Genomic DNA, 16,598 nt, shown 5'->3' on the forward strand with positions numbered 1-16,598 from the left:
GCAACAAGCAACTGCACCTCCCAGTCGCAAACCATTTCCACTCCCCCTCCCATTCTTTCAATGACATGTCCATCATGGGCCTCCTGCAGTGCCACAATGATGCCACCTGAAGGTTGCAGGAACAGCAACTCATATTCTGCTTGGGAACCCTGCAGCCCAATGGTATCAGTGTGGACTTCACCAGCTTCAAACTCTCCCCTTCCCCCACTGCATCCCTCAACCAGCCCAGTTCGTCCCCTCCCCCCACTGCATCCCAAACCCAGCCCAGCCTGTCTCTGCCTCCCTAACCTGATCTTCCTGTCACCCATCCCTTCCTCCCATCCCAAGCCGCACCTCCATTTCCTGCCTACTAACCTCATCCCACCTCCTTGACCTGTCCGTCTTCCCTGGACTGACCTATCCCCTCCCTACCTCCCCACCTACACCCTCTCCACCTATCTTCTTTACTCTCCATCTTCGGTCCGCCTCTCCCTCTCTCCCTATTTATTCCAGAACCCTCACCCCATCCCCCTCTCTGAAGGGTCTAGGCCCGAAACGTGAGCTTTTGTGCCCCTGAGATGCTGCTTGGCCTGCTGTGTTCATCCAGCTTCACACTTTATTATCTTGGACTTCCATTTGTGCTTTTCAAAGCCACCAAATGTGTCAATACTTTCAGAATGAAGTCATTGTTATGTAGGAAACACTGCAGCCAATTTGCATATTCCATAGACAGCAATATGGTAAAGACTAGATAATTAGCTCCATGATTAAACCAGATTGTTGGCCTTGATTTTTGTGCTCAAGCCCTGGAGTGGGAATTTAACTCAGGAGCTTGTAGTGCAAGTGAAAGTGCTACCAACTGGGCCATGGCTGACCCTGGATATTGAAAATCCCACAGCTTGAAAAAGAGAGTCTCAGCCAAAAGTTCTTCGTCAGAAACAGGAATAAGTGGATCATTCACCTCAATTTTGATTTTTTTTTGTGCAGAATGGTTGACACATTTCCATACATAGTCACTGTAGTTCAAAATATAATCAGTCTGCAGTTCTAACTATTTAAGATAGCTATATAAATGCCAGTATTTTATTTCTATGATATGTACTGTACTCTTAAACAGATGTAAAAATTGTGTGGATTTAAATTTTTTAGCATCACACATTCTTCAAACCATATTGCTGTATATTGGCTTGGTAATTTATCTAATACTACATGGCCTGATTGACTGGCTCCTGGAGCCAGTCAATGTAATATTTGTGCAATTCTCGAACATGTGTTCTACCTAGGTCAGTACTGGGTAAATGGTTTTCTTCTTTTTTCTGAGTTGTTCGCTGCTTGTTTGAAAGTGCTCATACTTGCTGAATTATTGGTGAATTTCGTGGTCGCTAACTATCCCTTAATATCTTACCCCCATTGCATTCTTTACATTTGAACTTGAAGCAGCATGAGTGCCGTTCGTTTCTGAGGCTTTGCAATTAGGCCCAACACTATCCTCTTTCATGCTTCTGTTAAGCATGCTTCCCAGCTGAAATCACTAGATGCTGAGTGTAAGCAGGAATCCTGCCAGTTTCATAACCCCATCACTATTGGGTAGGTACTGGGAGCCCCTTGCAATGGCCCATAAAATGGGCAGGTGCTCCTTCAGTTTTAGTTAACACCATGTTCTGAAGGCTGACTTGTGAAACATTTTTATTTGCAGGAGGCCTCCTGATCTGTCTTCCGCGGGAACAAGCAGCTCGGTTTTGTGCAGAAATAAAATCACCAAAATACGGTGAAGGTTATCAGGCATGGATAATTGGGATTGTGGAGAAGGGCAATCGTAGTGCCAGGATCATAGACAAACCACGGATCATCGAAGTAGCTCCAACAATTGCAACACAAAATGTTAATCCAACTCCTGGTGCCACGTCTTAAAAAAAAATGCACATAGAAAAGATGACTTGTTGCAGTTTTGATGCCATCCCAAGAAACTTTGTAAATTTAACTTGTCTGCCTTGTGTTGGCCTTTTGGCAGATCATGCGTGGATACAAAAAAAAATCCATTGACCTGTTTTTCTGTTACATTAACTGAAGATGCACCTAATACTAAGGCAGCTTCTAAGTTGAGAACTTAATATCCAATACTGTTGATTCATTTTGAATCTTTAGATACTTACTGTCTGTGCCGCATAGGCTCTCCTAAAGTGCTTCACGTAGAGCACACCTTACCAACAGCAGTGCAGCAGCATTTCATTTGTCTGATCACTATATTAGATGAAAATTACTTGTCAGCAAATTTGTTGCCTTGAAAGCTTTTCAGAAAGAGTTACAGTTGTTATAAGGATTGATGGAATGCAGCAGTTTGCATGATTTCATTTGGTCTTTGGTTTGTAATGTTTTTTCACACAGTTAAGATGTATTGTTAGTGTTGACTTTACTCAGTTGATCTGTCTGTAAAAATGAGTAGGTCCTCTGTGCTATATTCGCATGGCCAGCACTTCACTTGGAAGAGAAATATTTCTTTCCCGTATGGTAAATCTTAAACAATAATGTTATCATGGTATGTTTTCTATTATTTTGTAGCAAACACAGATGTATGTGTTAGTTTACACTGTGGTTCGCTGTTTTATCATGCAGAAAATGTTACAGACCAAACGAAAGGCTACTGTAAAATACTCTAAGATTGAAGCTCAGAATGAACTACACTATGACTTTTTAAAATATAATAATCAATTATGTTGACATTATGTGCTGTGGTTATTAGTGTTAATACATTTTATATTTTGTAAAGTGATATCTGCATCTGCTTTTCTATAAATACAAATAATCTTTAGCATAATGCTGCTTAGCTTTTATTTTTTTAATTATACTCTATCAATTCTCTACTGGTCTGTTTAATGTGATTTATATGCTGGCGTCATATCTTGAAGTTTAACATAATAGTAGTCTAATGAATATTTGAAATGCCTCTTCCTCTCCCCACAACCCTCGTCAGCCCCCACTTTGTTGTATGTTACTTTATTGGTAAGCACATGCGTTTGTTTCTATAATCATATATGTTAAAAGTGTATAAAGATTAGGATTTTGTTTCTTGGGGTTTTTATTTTCCTGCTTTCCCCACCTCCTTTTCTTCCCTTACCCCTTTCCAATAGAAGTTTCATATAGCACAATAACCCAGTTCATTAAATTGGAAATTTGTTGAAATTGTTGTTGATTTTATTTTTCCCATTTCCTTACTACCCCTGCATTGTTATTTTGATTAATTTGTTCTTTTAAGGCTATTTTCAGTAGTGCAGTGAGAGATAAAATAGCTGTGAACTTAAGGCTGACTCAGAATTCCATGTGCAGCTTTTTGACCATAGAAGATTTATTTGTTCTGATGTGTGCCACCTTCGTGGTGAAGTTCATATTGTGTCTGTGTTTGTGCATGTGTTTGAGAATGTGGACGCTTAAGGAATTGCATATTTTAATTTATTTTAAACAGTTCTCTTCAAATAGAAGGGTATTGCTGTCTCTGACATCGTGGAAAACTTCAGTTACTGTCCTACTATGACCAGCTGGAAGGGGTGTCTATAATACCAAAAGTTTATTCCACCTGTTTAAAAACCATTTCTTTTCAACAAAAACAATAAGTTTGTATTCTGATAGCAACAATAGGTACCCATTAAAGACTTTTAATCAGTCATAATGGACAAAATACAAGCAGAACAGATAATCTGAAGGCGGAGTGGAACGGAAATATTGCAGGATCAGCACATGACAAATGTGAAACAAATTGTTTACATTGCTTTTTCTGTGCATGAGGTGTTTGTTAGAATCTAGTTTATTCAACAAGCTAGGTACTTTGCTGGGACGTTCGGGAGAAGATCCACATGGTGGATGGCAAGTGTCTCTGATGATTTCATTTTTGTTTTTGTGTCACTGAGTAGCACTGCCAAATGATACTGACCCCCGATTGTGGGACACACTTTGTTTGTTTTTCTTCTACTTGGTTACAGTGCTAACATTTCAGGTACAAACCCTAACCAGTTCTGTTCAAGCACTAAACTTAAATTTTTTTCCCCGCATTTCTCCACAGATGCTACCTTCCTTGCTGTTTCCGTCAACTTCAGTTTTTATTTCCAATTTCTAGCATCTGTAGAGTTCTGCCTTTTAAGGAATGATGCTCTGCCTTCCAGCATAGCCCATTTAACAAGTTAATCATGACATCAAATCTCTTGGGAGTTGGTTAAATTTTGCTGAATCATTGTATTGACTTTATTCATGGTTTACTTTTTAAAAATCTGCACACTAATGCAACTGTTGCCTTTTTCTGGTTAACTTTCATGGGTTAGAAAATTTTCAAATTTCAATTTTTTTATTGTTTGTATTTCTCAAGCAAGTGCCAGTTTGCAGCTCCCATGGTACTACTAAATGTCTCTCAGTACATCAACTTGTTCAAGGGATTCAATTTTGATCTTTGCAGTTGTGGTGGCCAAATCTATTAAATTCCTGTGATCAAAGCCCAACACCTAGAGCGGCATTTCAGAAATGAGGAATGAAATGATAGATACTGTAATTTTTAAGTAAATGTGCAAAGAAATTGTTAGGCTTTTTTATTGAGATCTTCAAATGTAGTTGAGGACTGCAAAAGACTGAGTACTGCCTCATTTGTCTAGTTTTTAATGGAGTGAAGCATGAACCTGGGAATTGTAAAGACCATTTGCCTTAACATCAGTGCTGGGGGAGAATGCCCGAGAGCATTCTAGAGAATGTTATATATGTTTGTCTAAATCTTGTAAAGGTTGTGAGAAAGAGGTGGAATGATGTTTGATTTATAAAATGGCTGTGCCTTAGATATCTTAAATTCTGGGTAGGTTTTTTTTGAAAAGGGTAATCCAGAGGTTTCTCCATTGTATTCTTTTTGCTTACTATTAATACTGCAGCTCATAAGTCTAATAGAAAAGTTTTCTTTTTGGGGGGAAAGAAACAAATTACCCTTCTTTTTGAAGCTTCTCGAATTGAATTTGAAAAGGGTAATCCAGTGGATACAAATCTACTTGTTTTCTGATACCAGGTGAAGTTCTAACAGTAAAAGGAATCTCCAGATAGCATTAAGTCTTAATCCTACCTCCTGTTTGAAGAGAACCATAATTAAAGTGGATGATCCAGAGCCATCTAGTGGTAATTATTGTATACCATTTGGATGTAAGTGTCAGTTGAAAATATATACTAAATTGTCTCTAGACATTTATTTCAATTTACGAACAAGTTGGCCTTTTTTATAAGCTTAGGACCAGCTGGACAAAGGACTGCAGCAACCTGCATATAGGAGTTCTGACAAGCCAAATGTTTAAAAGGTTTTTTTGTCTGAAATAAGCTGCTTTATGGACCAGTATTTTGTTGAAACGTTTGGAAAACCAAATGCTGGTAGTTTGCTCCACGTTGAGCTTCAAGCACCTTTGTAAATCAAGAGACCAAATAGAGTGAAAAAGATTGTACTTATCACTAATTCTGATCTCAAATAAAATCTGAAAATTGTGGTCACAGATGCAGGTGTATGATCATAATTTAGCTTTTTCAACCATTGTTGCTGCCATTTTAATGCTCTTTAGTTTGACACACCACAGCCGTGACATGAGAGAAACTCATGTTCAGGCATCAAATTGGTCACTGTTTTTCACCAACCAACTTTTGAAATGGACACCACATCCAACATATGTATCTTAAATAGGTTGGTGAGGAATACTGCTGAGGTTATTTATTTCATTCAAAGGAACGATTTTCTCAGCAACACATTTCAAAATACTGTTGCTACAGAAATGTTATTCCTGGGCTATAGAAGCTTTTATTTCTTGAAGACATCTTTAGTCTATCAAGTTCCATGGCTTTGTAGTTACCAAGATAAATGGTAAGTCTTAATTCATTAATGATCCAAGGATTTGAACTTTTTGCGATGAAGGAATGGATGTCAACACTGTTTCAACAGAGCTCAGCATGCTTTATTTAAATTCTGTTTGTTGATGCCTTCCTACAAATAGGTATCTAAATATTTGAGATTTTTGTAACTTGGAAAAACTGCACTTGCTGGAAATGTAAAAGCTGCGAGGTCAAATTAGTGTAGAGTGCGACCCTTCACTAGGGAGGAAGAATTAGACGCTGGGTTTCCTAGCCCGTCAGATCATCAGGCTCCTCCAGCCCACCCAGTGGGCACTAGTAGGGTTGCAGATAGACCTGCAAAGAAAGCCCGGTGAAATTCTAGATCCAAATGAGCCTTTCAGCTTTGGGCAGGGAGCGGGCACGCCTCCTGAGAGTGGATCAAGTGGAGTGAAAGAGTTGGGTTCACAAGTCGTGTGGGTAAGAAGAAAGGTTATTTTTCCAAATAGGCAAAGTTCACCTTCCAAAGATGGTACATCATGCTGTTTTAAAGATAGCTACCTACTTTCACTCAACTGCCCAGGCCAATCATTAGATATTTTCAATCAACCTATTCAGACAGTGACATGTCTAGCACGGATAGGACTTGAACCCAGACTTTCTAGCCCGAAGAGTCCTCCAGGTCAGTCCTATAATAGTTTGGGCAGAGTATACTTATAAAAAGCTCAATTGACCCTTAATTGTTTAGATTCAGTGGGTGGGATGCCAATTTTGATACCCACTGAATTTTTGAGCAAATGGGAGGGTAGCAAGTTGACTGGACATCCAACCTCTTCACTTTTAGCAAGCAACCCTGCTCAAAACATATCAGCACAGTTATGTAATATCATATCCACAATTGAAAATCCTACCATTGCAGCTTTTAGATTGAAATTGGTTAACTAAATCAGAAATTTAAAATTGTCCTTACTAAAGATTAACAAGAAGCAGATCAGGTCAGGCAGCAGACTTGACAATTCAAGTTAATTATCTTTCATTAGAAAGTACCTTCTTGTTAATCTTGAGTGAGGATAATTTTTTTTGTTTCAGATTTCCAGTATCCGCAGACTTTTGATTTTGCTTTTGAAGGGGCGATTGGATTGTGAATGTCTTTTTAGGGAAAGAGACTGGTCATTAAAAACTGAGTCTGATTTTGATGTGACTCTAGATCCTAAGTATAACCTGAAGACTGCGGATGCTGTAAATCAGAAACAAAAACAAATTTCCAGAAGATCTCAACAGGTTTGGCATCATCTGTCAAGAGAAATCAAAGTTAATGTTTTAGGTCAGGCGACCCTCGGAACTGATCCAGATCTAATCTCCAGAATGATTCAACTTTTCCTGCAGCTTCTGTTTTGTTAGTTGTTCGCTTGGCAGTTAACACCTTTTAAAAGGCCTCGCAGCATCTGTGAAGAGTTAATGTTTTTGGGTCTGGTGACCTTTCCTCAAAACGGATGGTAGCTAGGAAAATGTTGGTTTATGTACAGAAAATAGGATGCGGGGTGGGAGCCCAGAGGGAAAGAACAGTTGGGCAGACAACGGAGTAAATAACAGTCTGGTTGGGAGAGTGTATAGCTGTTATTGGAGGCTTAGTGACTAACAATAAGTAGTGTGTAATAGCAGATTGTATGATAACTAGGCTTGTGATGGGGGCTAGGACAACGGGGACTTAAGGCCCTGAAATTATTAAACTCGATAGAGTCCAGTGGGCTGCAAGGTCTCCAAACAGAAAATGAGGTGGTTCCTCCAGCGTGTGCCAAGCTTCATTGGACCACTTCAGCAAGCCTGAGATAGACATGTTGGCCAGGGACAGGGGTGTGTGTTAAAGTGGCAGGCAGCTGAAACTTCAGGGTCTTTTTCACGGACAGAATGTAGATGTGGTCATCCGGTCTGTGCTTTATTACCCCAATGTATAGGGGACCAGGTTATGAGAAGTGCAGGTAAAGTGACGCTTCACCTGGAAGCTATGTTTAGGCCTTTGGATACTGAGAGAGGAGGTAAAAGGGCAAGTGTTACACCTTTGGCAGTTGCAGGGTAAGGTGCCATGGGGCTCTGAGTGGGGTGGAGTGGACCAGGGTGTCCCAGAGAGAGCAGTCCCTGTGGAAGGTGGAAAGGGAGGGGAGGAAATTGTGTCTGGTGGTGGCATCTCACTGGAGATAAATCAGGTGAAGGTGAGGACGGGATGGAAATTGGAAGCGAAATCAATGATCTTTTCCAATTCTGGACGAGAGAGGACAGCAGCACCGATGATGATATATTGGAGAAAGACTTGTGGATGGGCCCTGTGATAAGGCTGGGACAAGGAATGTTCCATGTACCCCACAGAGATAAGGATAACTGGGGCCATTTTGGGTACCCATTGGACACCCCTCTGACGAGAGGCAAATGAAAGAAATTTTTAAAAGTTATTGAGGTGGGGATGAGCTAGGCCAGGCAGAGGAGGGTAGTGGTGGATGGGGATGGTTGAGGTGTTTGCTCCAGGAGGAAGCAGAGATCGGTGAGACCATACTGGTGTGTGATGGACATGGAAAGAAATTGCATGTCAATGGCAAAGAGTTGGCAACTGGAGCCTGCAAACTGGAACTTCCAAAACTGGTGTGAAGCTTTAGAGGAATCCTGGAAGTAGGCAGGCAGCGACTAGATCTACGGAGAAAACACGGACTCAAGGTAGGAACGGATGAGTTCTGTGGGGAAAGAACAGACAGAAACAATGTATCTGCCCAGACAGTCCTGATTGGATTTTTGGAAGGAAGTAGAAGCAAACTGTGGGGCTGGGTGACTATCTGGTTGGAGGCAGTTGTATGGGGGTTGGTGTGGCAGATCACCAGATGAAATGAGGTCTATGACTGTAGTTAATACGATGGCCTGATAGTCCATGGTGGGATCACGGTCGAGGAGGAGCTAGGATGAGGAATTGATTTCCCTTCAAATTTCTACCCTGCCCTTTTTTTACCTTGTCCATCTTTGACTCCTCCCTTCCCTTGATATCTGTTTCTATTTCTGGGAATAAACTGGCCACTAATATTCACTACAAACCCACTGACACTCAGTTACCTAAACAATAAATCCTCAAACTCTGCTTTTAGCTTTTCAAAAACTTGTAGGCCTGGAATTATTAGCTGTTACAGTAGTATAAAGTTACGACTGTACACTTGCAATTATTGGCTGCTGCTTAATTTTCAGTTAACAAAAATACATTTCACAGCAATAATGGGAACTGCAGATGCTGGAGAATCCGAGATAACGAAGTGTGGAGCTGGATGAACACAGCAGGCCAAGCAGCATCTCAGGAGCACAAAAGCTGACGTTTCAGGCCTAGACCCTTCTTCAGAGAGGGGGATGGGGTGAGGGTTCTGGAATAAATAGGGAAAGAGGGGGAGGCGGATAGTGGAGAAGATAGGTGGAGAGGGGATTTCACAGCTGATGTTTAATGTGGCATATTCCTCAGTTAAGCTTTTAAAATGTCAGTGTCACACAGCAATCATTTCACATCTATAGTAATATTTGACTATTCTCCATGCGTTTCTGCTTGTCAGTCCTTAGAGTCTCTCCTCTTCTCATCCTATCATTCAGCTGGCCTGTGCACTTGACAGTAGCATCTAGCCCTGCTGAGCCTTCACCATCTCCCCCTTCCCCCTTCCACCCCCCCCCCCCCCAACTCGACCTCCTCCTAACTGAGGGCGAATGGTCAGTCCTGAGTAAAGGGCTCACCTTTGTCCCCCTCCACCCACTCACGCTCAGACGTTGAACAGTTTTTCTGCCGCCTCCATGCTTACTTCTTTAACTGTGAGCCTAACCCTCCCTCTGCTGACCCCTTCTCTGGGACACCACCCCAAGGCCTCCTACCCTCCCTTGACCTCTTCATCTCCAACTGCCATCAAGACATTAATGCCTCAACCTCTCCACCCCTCTCAGCCTCTTCCCCGCAGAACGTGCCGCCCTCCACTCCAATCCCAGCTGCACCAGAAAACAAGCAGACAAGGGAGACGCAGTTGTAGTATGGCTCACTGACCTCTACTTCAGCAAGGCCAGGCGCCAGCTCTCTGATACCACCTCCTACTACCCCTTGATCTTGACCTTACCCTGGACCACCAAAACATCATCTCCCAAACCATCCGCAACGTCATCACTTCAGGTGACAGTCTACCCACAGCCTCCAACCTCATCGTTCCCCAACCCCGCACCGGCTGCTTCTGTCTCCTTCCCAAAATCCACAAACCTGACTGCTCTGGTGGCCACATTGTCTCCGCCTGCTCCAGCCCCACCTAACCTACCTTCACTTATCTCGACGCCATTTTCTCCACCTTGGTCCAGCAACTCCCCACCTACGTCCATGACACCATCCATGCCCTCCACCTCCTCCAAAACTTCCAATTCCCTGATCCCCAACACTGCACCTTTACCATGGATGTCCAGTCCCTATACACCTGCACTCCCCATGCAGATGGCTGGGGAATGCAGGTGTATAGGGGCCTCCGCCACTTGTCCCCCAGGCCCAACCAGTCCCCCTTCACTGATACCCTTGTCCATTTTGCCGAACTCGTCCTCACCCTCAACAACACTTTCAATTCCTCCCACTTCTTACAGACAAAGGGGGTGGCCATGGATACCAGCTTGGGCCCAAGCTATGCCTGCCTCTTTGTAGATTATGTGGAACAATCCCTCTTCCAAAGTTACACTGGCCCTACCCCCACCTCTTCCTCCGTAACATTGATTATATTGGCGCCGACTCATGCTCCCTCAAGGAGGTCAAACAGTTCATCCACTTCACCAACACCTTCCACCCCAACCTTCAGTTCACCTGGACCATGTCTGATACCCCTCTCTTTCCTGGAACCCTCTGTTTCCATCTCTGGCAACCACCTGGAAACCGATATCCATTTCAAGCCCACTGACTCCCCCAGCTACTTAAAATACACCTCCTCCCACCCACTCTCCTGCAAAAATGCCATCCCCTATTCCCAACTCCTTTGCATCTGCTCCTAGGATGAGGCATTCCACTCCCAAACATCTCCGATGTCCTCGTTTTTCAAGGACGGCAACTTACCATCCTCAGTGGTCAGGAACACCCTTTACCGTATCTCCTGCATTTCCCGCAACTCATCCCTCACACCCCCTCTCCACAATAATCAAAACAGAATCCCCCTTGTCCTCACGTACCACCCACCAACCTCCGGATCCAGCGCATCATCCTCTGGCACTTCCGCCATCTGCAATACAGCACTGATCCCTGCAACCACAGGACATGCTACACCTGCCCCTACACGTCCCACCCCTATCCAGTCCCCAACTTGACCACCACATCAAGCAGATGTTCACCTGCACATCTGCTAATGTGGTATACTGCACCCACTGTGGCCTCCTCTACATTGGGGAAACCAAGCGGAGGCTGGGGGGCCACTTTGCAGACCAACTATGCTCAATTTGCACTAAACAACTGCACCTCCCAGTTGCAAACCATTTCAACTCGCCCACCCCCAATTCCTTGAACGACATATCCATCCTGGGCCTCCTGCAGCGCCACAACGATGCCACCCAAAGGTTGCGGAAACAGTACCTCCTATTTCGCTTGGGAACCCTGCAGCCCAGTGGTACCAATGTGGGCTTCACAAGCTTCAAAATCTACCCCCCCCCCCAACCACATCGCAAAACCAGCCCAGCTTGTTCCCACCTCCCTAACCCGTCCTTTCTCCCACCTATCCCCCCCACTTCAAGCACCACCCCCACCTACCTACCAACTCCCATCTATACTCACCTTTACTGGCTCCATCCACGTCTCCTTGACCTGTCTGACTCCTCTCCACCTACCTTCTTTGTCCATCTTCTATCTGCCTCCCCCGCTCTCCCTGTTAGAACCCCCCTTCCCTTCCTCCATTTCTGAAGAAGGGTCTAGGTACGAAACGTCAGCTTTCTTGCTCCCTTGACTTGTCCTGCTGTGTTTGTGCGCTTGTCAAACCTGTTTTAATTTTAATTACAATCTAAATTGCAGCAAGCCTGAGGCAGAGATGTTGGTCAGTGAACAGGGCGCTGTGTTAAAAAGTTTCAGGCAACTGGACACTCAGAGTCTTTTTGTGTGCAGAATATAGACTGGGCGACCACTTCACAGAACATCTATGTTTCATCTTCCCAATTCTAGAGGAGACCACATTGTGAGCAGTGAATGCAGCAGACTACATTGTGTGAAGTGCAAGTAAAGTGCTGTTTAACTTGGTAGTTAAGTTTGGACCCTTAGATACTGAGGAGAGAGGAAGTAAATACGTAGGTGTTACACTTTCAGTGGGTGCAGGGGGAGGTGCTGTGGGGGTTGAGGTGTTGTTTGGAGTGAAGGAGTGGCAGCCCAGCGTGCCTCAGAGAGAACAATCCCTAAGGAAGGCAGAAAAAAGAAGTTGTCCTGATTCTGGACATGTCCCCCATCAGTTACATCCTTCCTGAATCTAACCTGTCTAGTCCTGTTTAGAGATAATGGGAACTGCAGATGCTGGAGATTCCAAGATAATAAAATGTGAGGCTGGATGAACACAGCAGGCCAAGCAGCATCTCAGGAGCACAAAAGCTGACGTTTAGGGCCTAGACCCTTCATCAGAGAGGGGGATGGGGGGAGGGAACTGGAATAAATAGGGAGAGAGGGGGAGGCGGACCGAAGATGGAGAGTAAAGAAGATAGGTGGAGAGGGTGTAGGTGGGGAGGTAGGGAGGGGATAGGTCAGTCCAGGGAAGACGGACAGGTCAAGGAGGTGGGATGAGGTTAGTAGGTAGCTGGGGGTGCGGCTTGGGGTGGGAGGAAGGGATGGGTGAGAGGAAGAACCGGTTAGGGAGGCAGAGACAGGTTGGACTGGTTTTGGGATGCAGTGGGTGGGGGGGAAGAGCTGGGCTGGTTGTGTGGTGCAGTGGGGGGAGGGGATGCACTGGGCTGGTTTAGGGATGCAGTAGGGGAAGGGGAGATTTTGAAACTGGTGAAGTCCACATTGATACCATATGGCTGCAGGGTTCCCAGGCGGAATATGAGTTGCTGTTCCTGCAACCTTCGGGTGGCATCATTGTGGCAGTGCAGGAGGCCCATGATGGACATGTCATCAAGAGAATGGGAGGGGGAGTGGAAATGGTTTGCGACTGGGAGGTGCAGTTGTTTGTTGCGAACTGAGCGGAGGTGTTCTGCAAAGCGGTCCCCAAGCCTCTGCTTGGTTTCCCCAATGTAGAGGAAGCCGCACCGGGTACAGTGGATGCAGTATACCACATTGGCAGATGTGCAGGTGAACCTCTGCTTAATGTGGAATGTCATCTTGGGGCCTGGGATGGGGGTGAGGGAGGAGGTGTGGGGACAAGTGTAGCATTTCCTGCGGTTGCAGGGGAAGGTGCCGGGTGTGGTGGGGTTGGAGGGCAGTGTGGAGCGAACAAGGGAGTCACGGAGAGAGTGGTCTCTCCGGAAAGCAGACAGGGGAGGGGATGGAAAAATGTCTTGGGTGGTGGGGTCGGATTGTAAATGGCGGAAGTGTCGGAGGATAATGCGTTGTATCCGGAGGTTGGTAGGGTGGTGTGTGAGAACGAGGGGGATCCTCTTGGGGCGGTTGTGGCGGGGGCGGGGTGTGAGGGATGTGTCGCGGGAAATGCGGGAGACGCGGTCGAGGGCGTTCTCAATCACCGTGGGGGGAAAGTTGCGGTCCTTAAAGAACTTGGACATCTGGGATGTGCGGGAGTGGAATGTCTTATCGTGGGAGCAGATGCGGCGGAGGCGGAGGAATTGGGAATAGGGGATGGAATTTTTGCAGGAGGGTGGGTGGGAGGAGGTGTATTCTAGGTAGCTGTGGGAGTCGGTGGGCTTGAAATGGACATCAGTTACAAGCTGGTTGCCTGAGATGGAGACTGAGAGGTCCAGGAAGGTGAGGGATGTGCTGGAGATGGCCCAGGTGAACTGAAGGTTGGGGTGGAAGGTGTTGGTGAAGTGGATCCCCAGAGGAGCTCGAACAGTTCATCCACTTCACCAACACCTTCCAAATCAATCATGTCCACTGGGTCCCCTGTCAGCTTTACTAGGTACTTCCTCAAAGAATTTCTGTAGATTTGTCAAGCATGATTTCCCTTTAGTAAATGCATGCTGATTGCGTCTGATACTATCACTGTTTTCTAAGTGGTCAGCGATAAAATCTTTGATAATGGTATCTGGAATCTTACCCACTGCCAGCATCAAATGCACTGGTCTATAATTCCCTGTTTTCTCCCTACCTCCCTTTTTATATAGTGGGGTTATATTAGCTACCCCCCAATCAATTGGAATTGTTTAAGAGCTAAAGAATCTTGGAAAATGACTGGCAATGCATCTATTATTTCTACGGCCACTTAATCTGTATCCATGAGTACTTAAGTATCAGCGCCTGGGGATTTCTCAGCCTTCATAGAGTGGTAGGGGCGTGGAATGCATTGCCAGAGAGGGTAGTGGAGTCGGCCTCATTAGGGGCATTTAAGCAGCTATTAGACAGGCATATGGATGATAGCATACGGTAGGAGTGGAGGTTAGATAGACCTTAGATTTAGGGTAAAAGTTTGCCACAACATCGTGGGCCGAAGGGTCTATACTTTGCTGTACTGTTCTATGTTCTTTTATGTTCAATTTCATCATATCTCCCTCACCATTTCCCTCTGAATACAGAATTGCTTCAGTTTCTCCCTCTCTCCGAACCCTGTGTTCCACATGTGGTACATTATTTGTGTCCTCCTTTGTGAAAAGGAGAAGTATGAATTTGGCTCATTAGCTATTTCACTGTTCCCCATTATAAATGTCCCCCATTACTGCCTGGATGGGACATGGGTTTTCAACCATCTTTTTCTTTTTACTTACTTATAGAAGCCTTCACAGTCAATTCTTACCCTCCTATTGTATTTTCCCCAACTTACTCAATCCCTTGATTCTCTTTTGACTTCTAAACTGTTCACAATCCTCACGTTTATTGTTTTTTTTTCTCTTGCCTCTTTTTTACATCCAACACTATTTCTAACTTGCCTCAAGCCATGGACTAGCCACTGCTGTCTTTGTAGTCTTGTGCCAAACAGGAATAAATCATTTTTGTAGTTCAGCCATTTGGTATTTGAATGTTTGCCACTGCCTATCTGGTGTCATTCCTTTCAGGACCATCTCCTAATCCATCCAAGCCGACCCACGCCTCAGTCCACCATAGTTTTCCTTATCAAGGTTGAGAACCCTAGTCTCAGAATCACCCACCTCACTGTAATTACAGGTGTTCCTTTGCTGCATGCATCTCTGATTTCCTGTTTAATTCCATTTCCAGTATCACCATTGCAGTTTGGTGGTCTGTATACCACTCCCAGAACTGTTTTTCCCCTTGGTATTTCTCAACTCTACCCACACGTGTTACATTGTCTAAGCTAGCAGAACATAATTTCTAGGGGGCACAAATCCTGGTCAAGGTTAAATTTGGCAGCCTCTTACCAAGGGATGCTGTCCACTCTAATAGAACCTTGAAGTACAAGGTTGGCATAAATTAGATTTGTGGAGATGACAAAAAGGACCAAGTTCACCCAGCCACTACAAATGAGTTAGAACCATTGCACAACGAGGGGGAGTCAAGCTGAAAGAGCATAAGATGTGTGCAAGTGATTAATAGATTAGAAGAAGAGAGGAACACTTGGTGAGAAACTTAGAAAAGCTGAACAACAGACAACCAAATAAAAACCAAAAGAACTGCAGATTCTGTAAACCAGAAACACAAATTGCTGGAAAAGCTCATTGGGTCTGGCAGCATCTGTGAAGAGAAATCAGAGTTCATGTTTCAGGTCTGGTGACCCTTTCAGTCCTGAGGAAGGGTCACCGGACCTGAAATATTAAATCTGAGCTCTCTTCAGAAATGCTGCCAGACCGGCTGAGCTTTTCAAGAAACAACTAAAGATCAGAGTGGGCAAAGGCACAGTCACACGAACAACAAAGAGGGATTTCTTTTAAAAATTGAGAGCATTTAACATTGTTTACTCGTAAGTAAAAAGAGTTATTCCTAAAATTGAAGGTGTGTGCTTCTTCCTAAACTCTTCCTCCTTCCCCCTCCACAAACCCCATGTCCCAGTTCCCAAACCTGATCAGGCTCCAGTAAGTTTGCATAAAAGACAATGATCTTCTAGGTGTGGTACACGAGTGGAACCATTCAATAGACAAAGTTGGTATTGCCACAAGAATGGAAGGTATTGTGATAAAACAAAGTACTTTGGATGCCGGCGATCTGAAACAAAAGCAAATTTCTGGAGAAAGCTGATGATGGAGTCACTGAACTTGAAACATTATCTCTGCTGTCTTCCCACAGATGCTGCCAGACCTGCGCAGTTCCTCCAAAAATTTCTGTTTGTCGGGACGAGAAGGTATTGCTGGTGATGCCTGTGTCTGTTATTCACACAAATCTGTTTTATTATTCTTGAACTCAAATGGGTGAAGTGGTGGGCCATTTTAGAGGTCTGTTTCCTTTCCAAAGGGGAATCAGCAATCCCAGTACTTTCAGAGTCACCATTACTGGTAGTGCCATAAGACCATAAAACCATGAGACATAGGAGTGGAAATAAGGCCATCCGGCCCATCAAGTCCACTCCGCCATTTAAATCATAATGGGCATTTCGACTCCACTTCCCTGCACTCTCCCCGTAGCCCTTGATTCCTTGTGAGATCAAGAATTTGTTGATCTCTGCCTTGAAGGTATCTAGCGTCCCTATTTAATTCTAGATTTATTTAAATTCTGTTGCTGCCAAGGTGGGATC

The 16,598-nt window shown here is 44.4% G+C and overlaps 1 protein-coding gene across 3 annotated transcripts in view; it reads left to right on the plus strand.

Annotated features, from left to right (window-relative positions):
- sephs1 (selenophosphate synthetase 1) overlaps nt 1-5,483 on the plus strand; it is a 61,509-nt gene extending 56,026 nt beyond the window's left edge. For all 3 annotated transcript variants that reach the window (XM_048554097.2, XM_048554098.2, XM_048554099.2), the window contains one exon: nt 1,676-5,483. In XM_048554097.2, coding sequence (XP_048410054.1) covers nt 1,676-1,890 — 215 coding nt within the window. In that variant the 3' untranslated portion in view covers nt 1,891-5,483. The remainder of the gene's footprint in view (nt 1-1,675) is intronic.
- Nucleotides 5,484-16,598: the final 11,115 nt, after the last annotated feature.

This window comes from Stegostoma tigrinum, chromosome 25 (assembly GCF_030684315.1).
Source record: "Stegostoma tigrinum isolate sSteTig4 chromosome 25, sSteTig4.hap1, whole genome shotgun sequence".
Taxonomy (NCBI): Eukaryota; Metazoa; Chordata; class Chondrichthyes; order Orectolobiformes; family Stegostomatidae; genus Stegostoma; species Stegostoma tigrinum.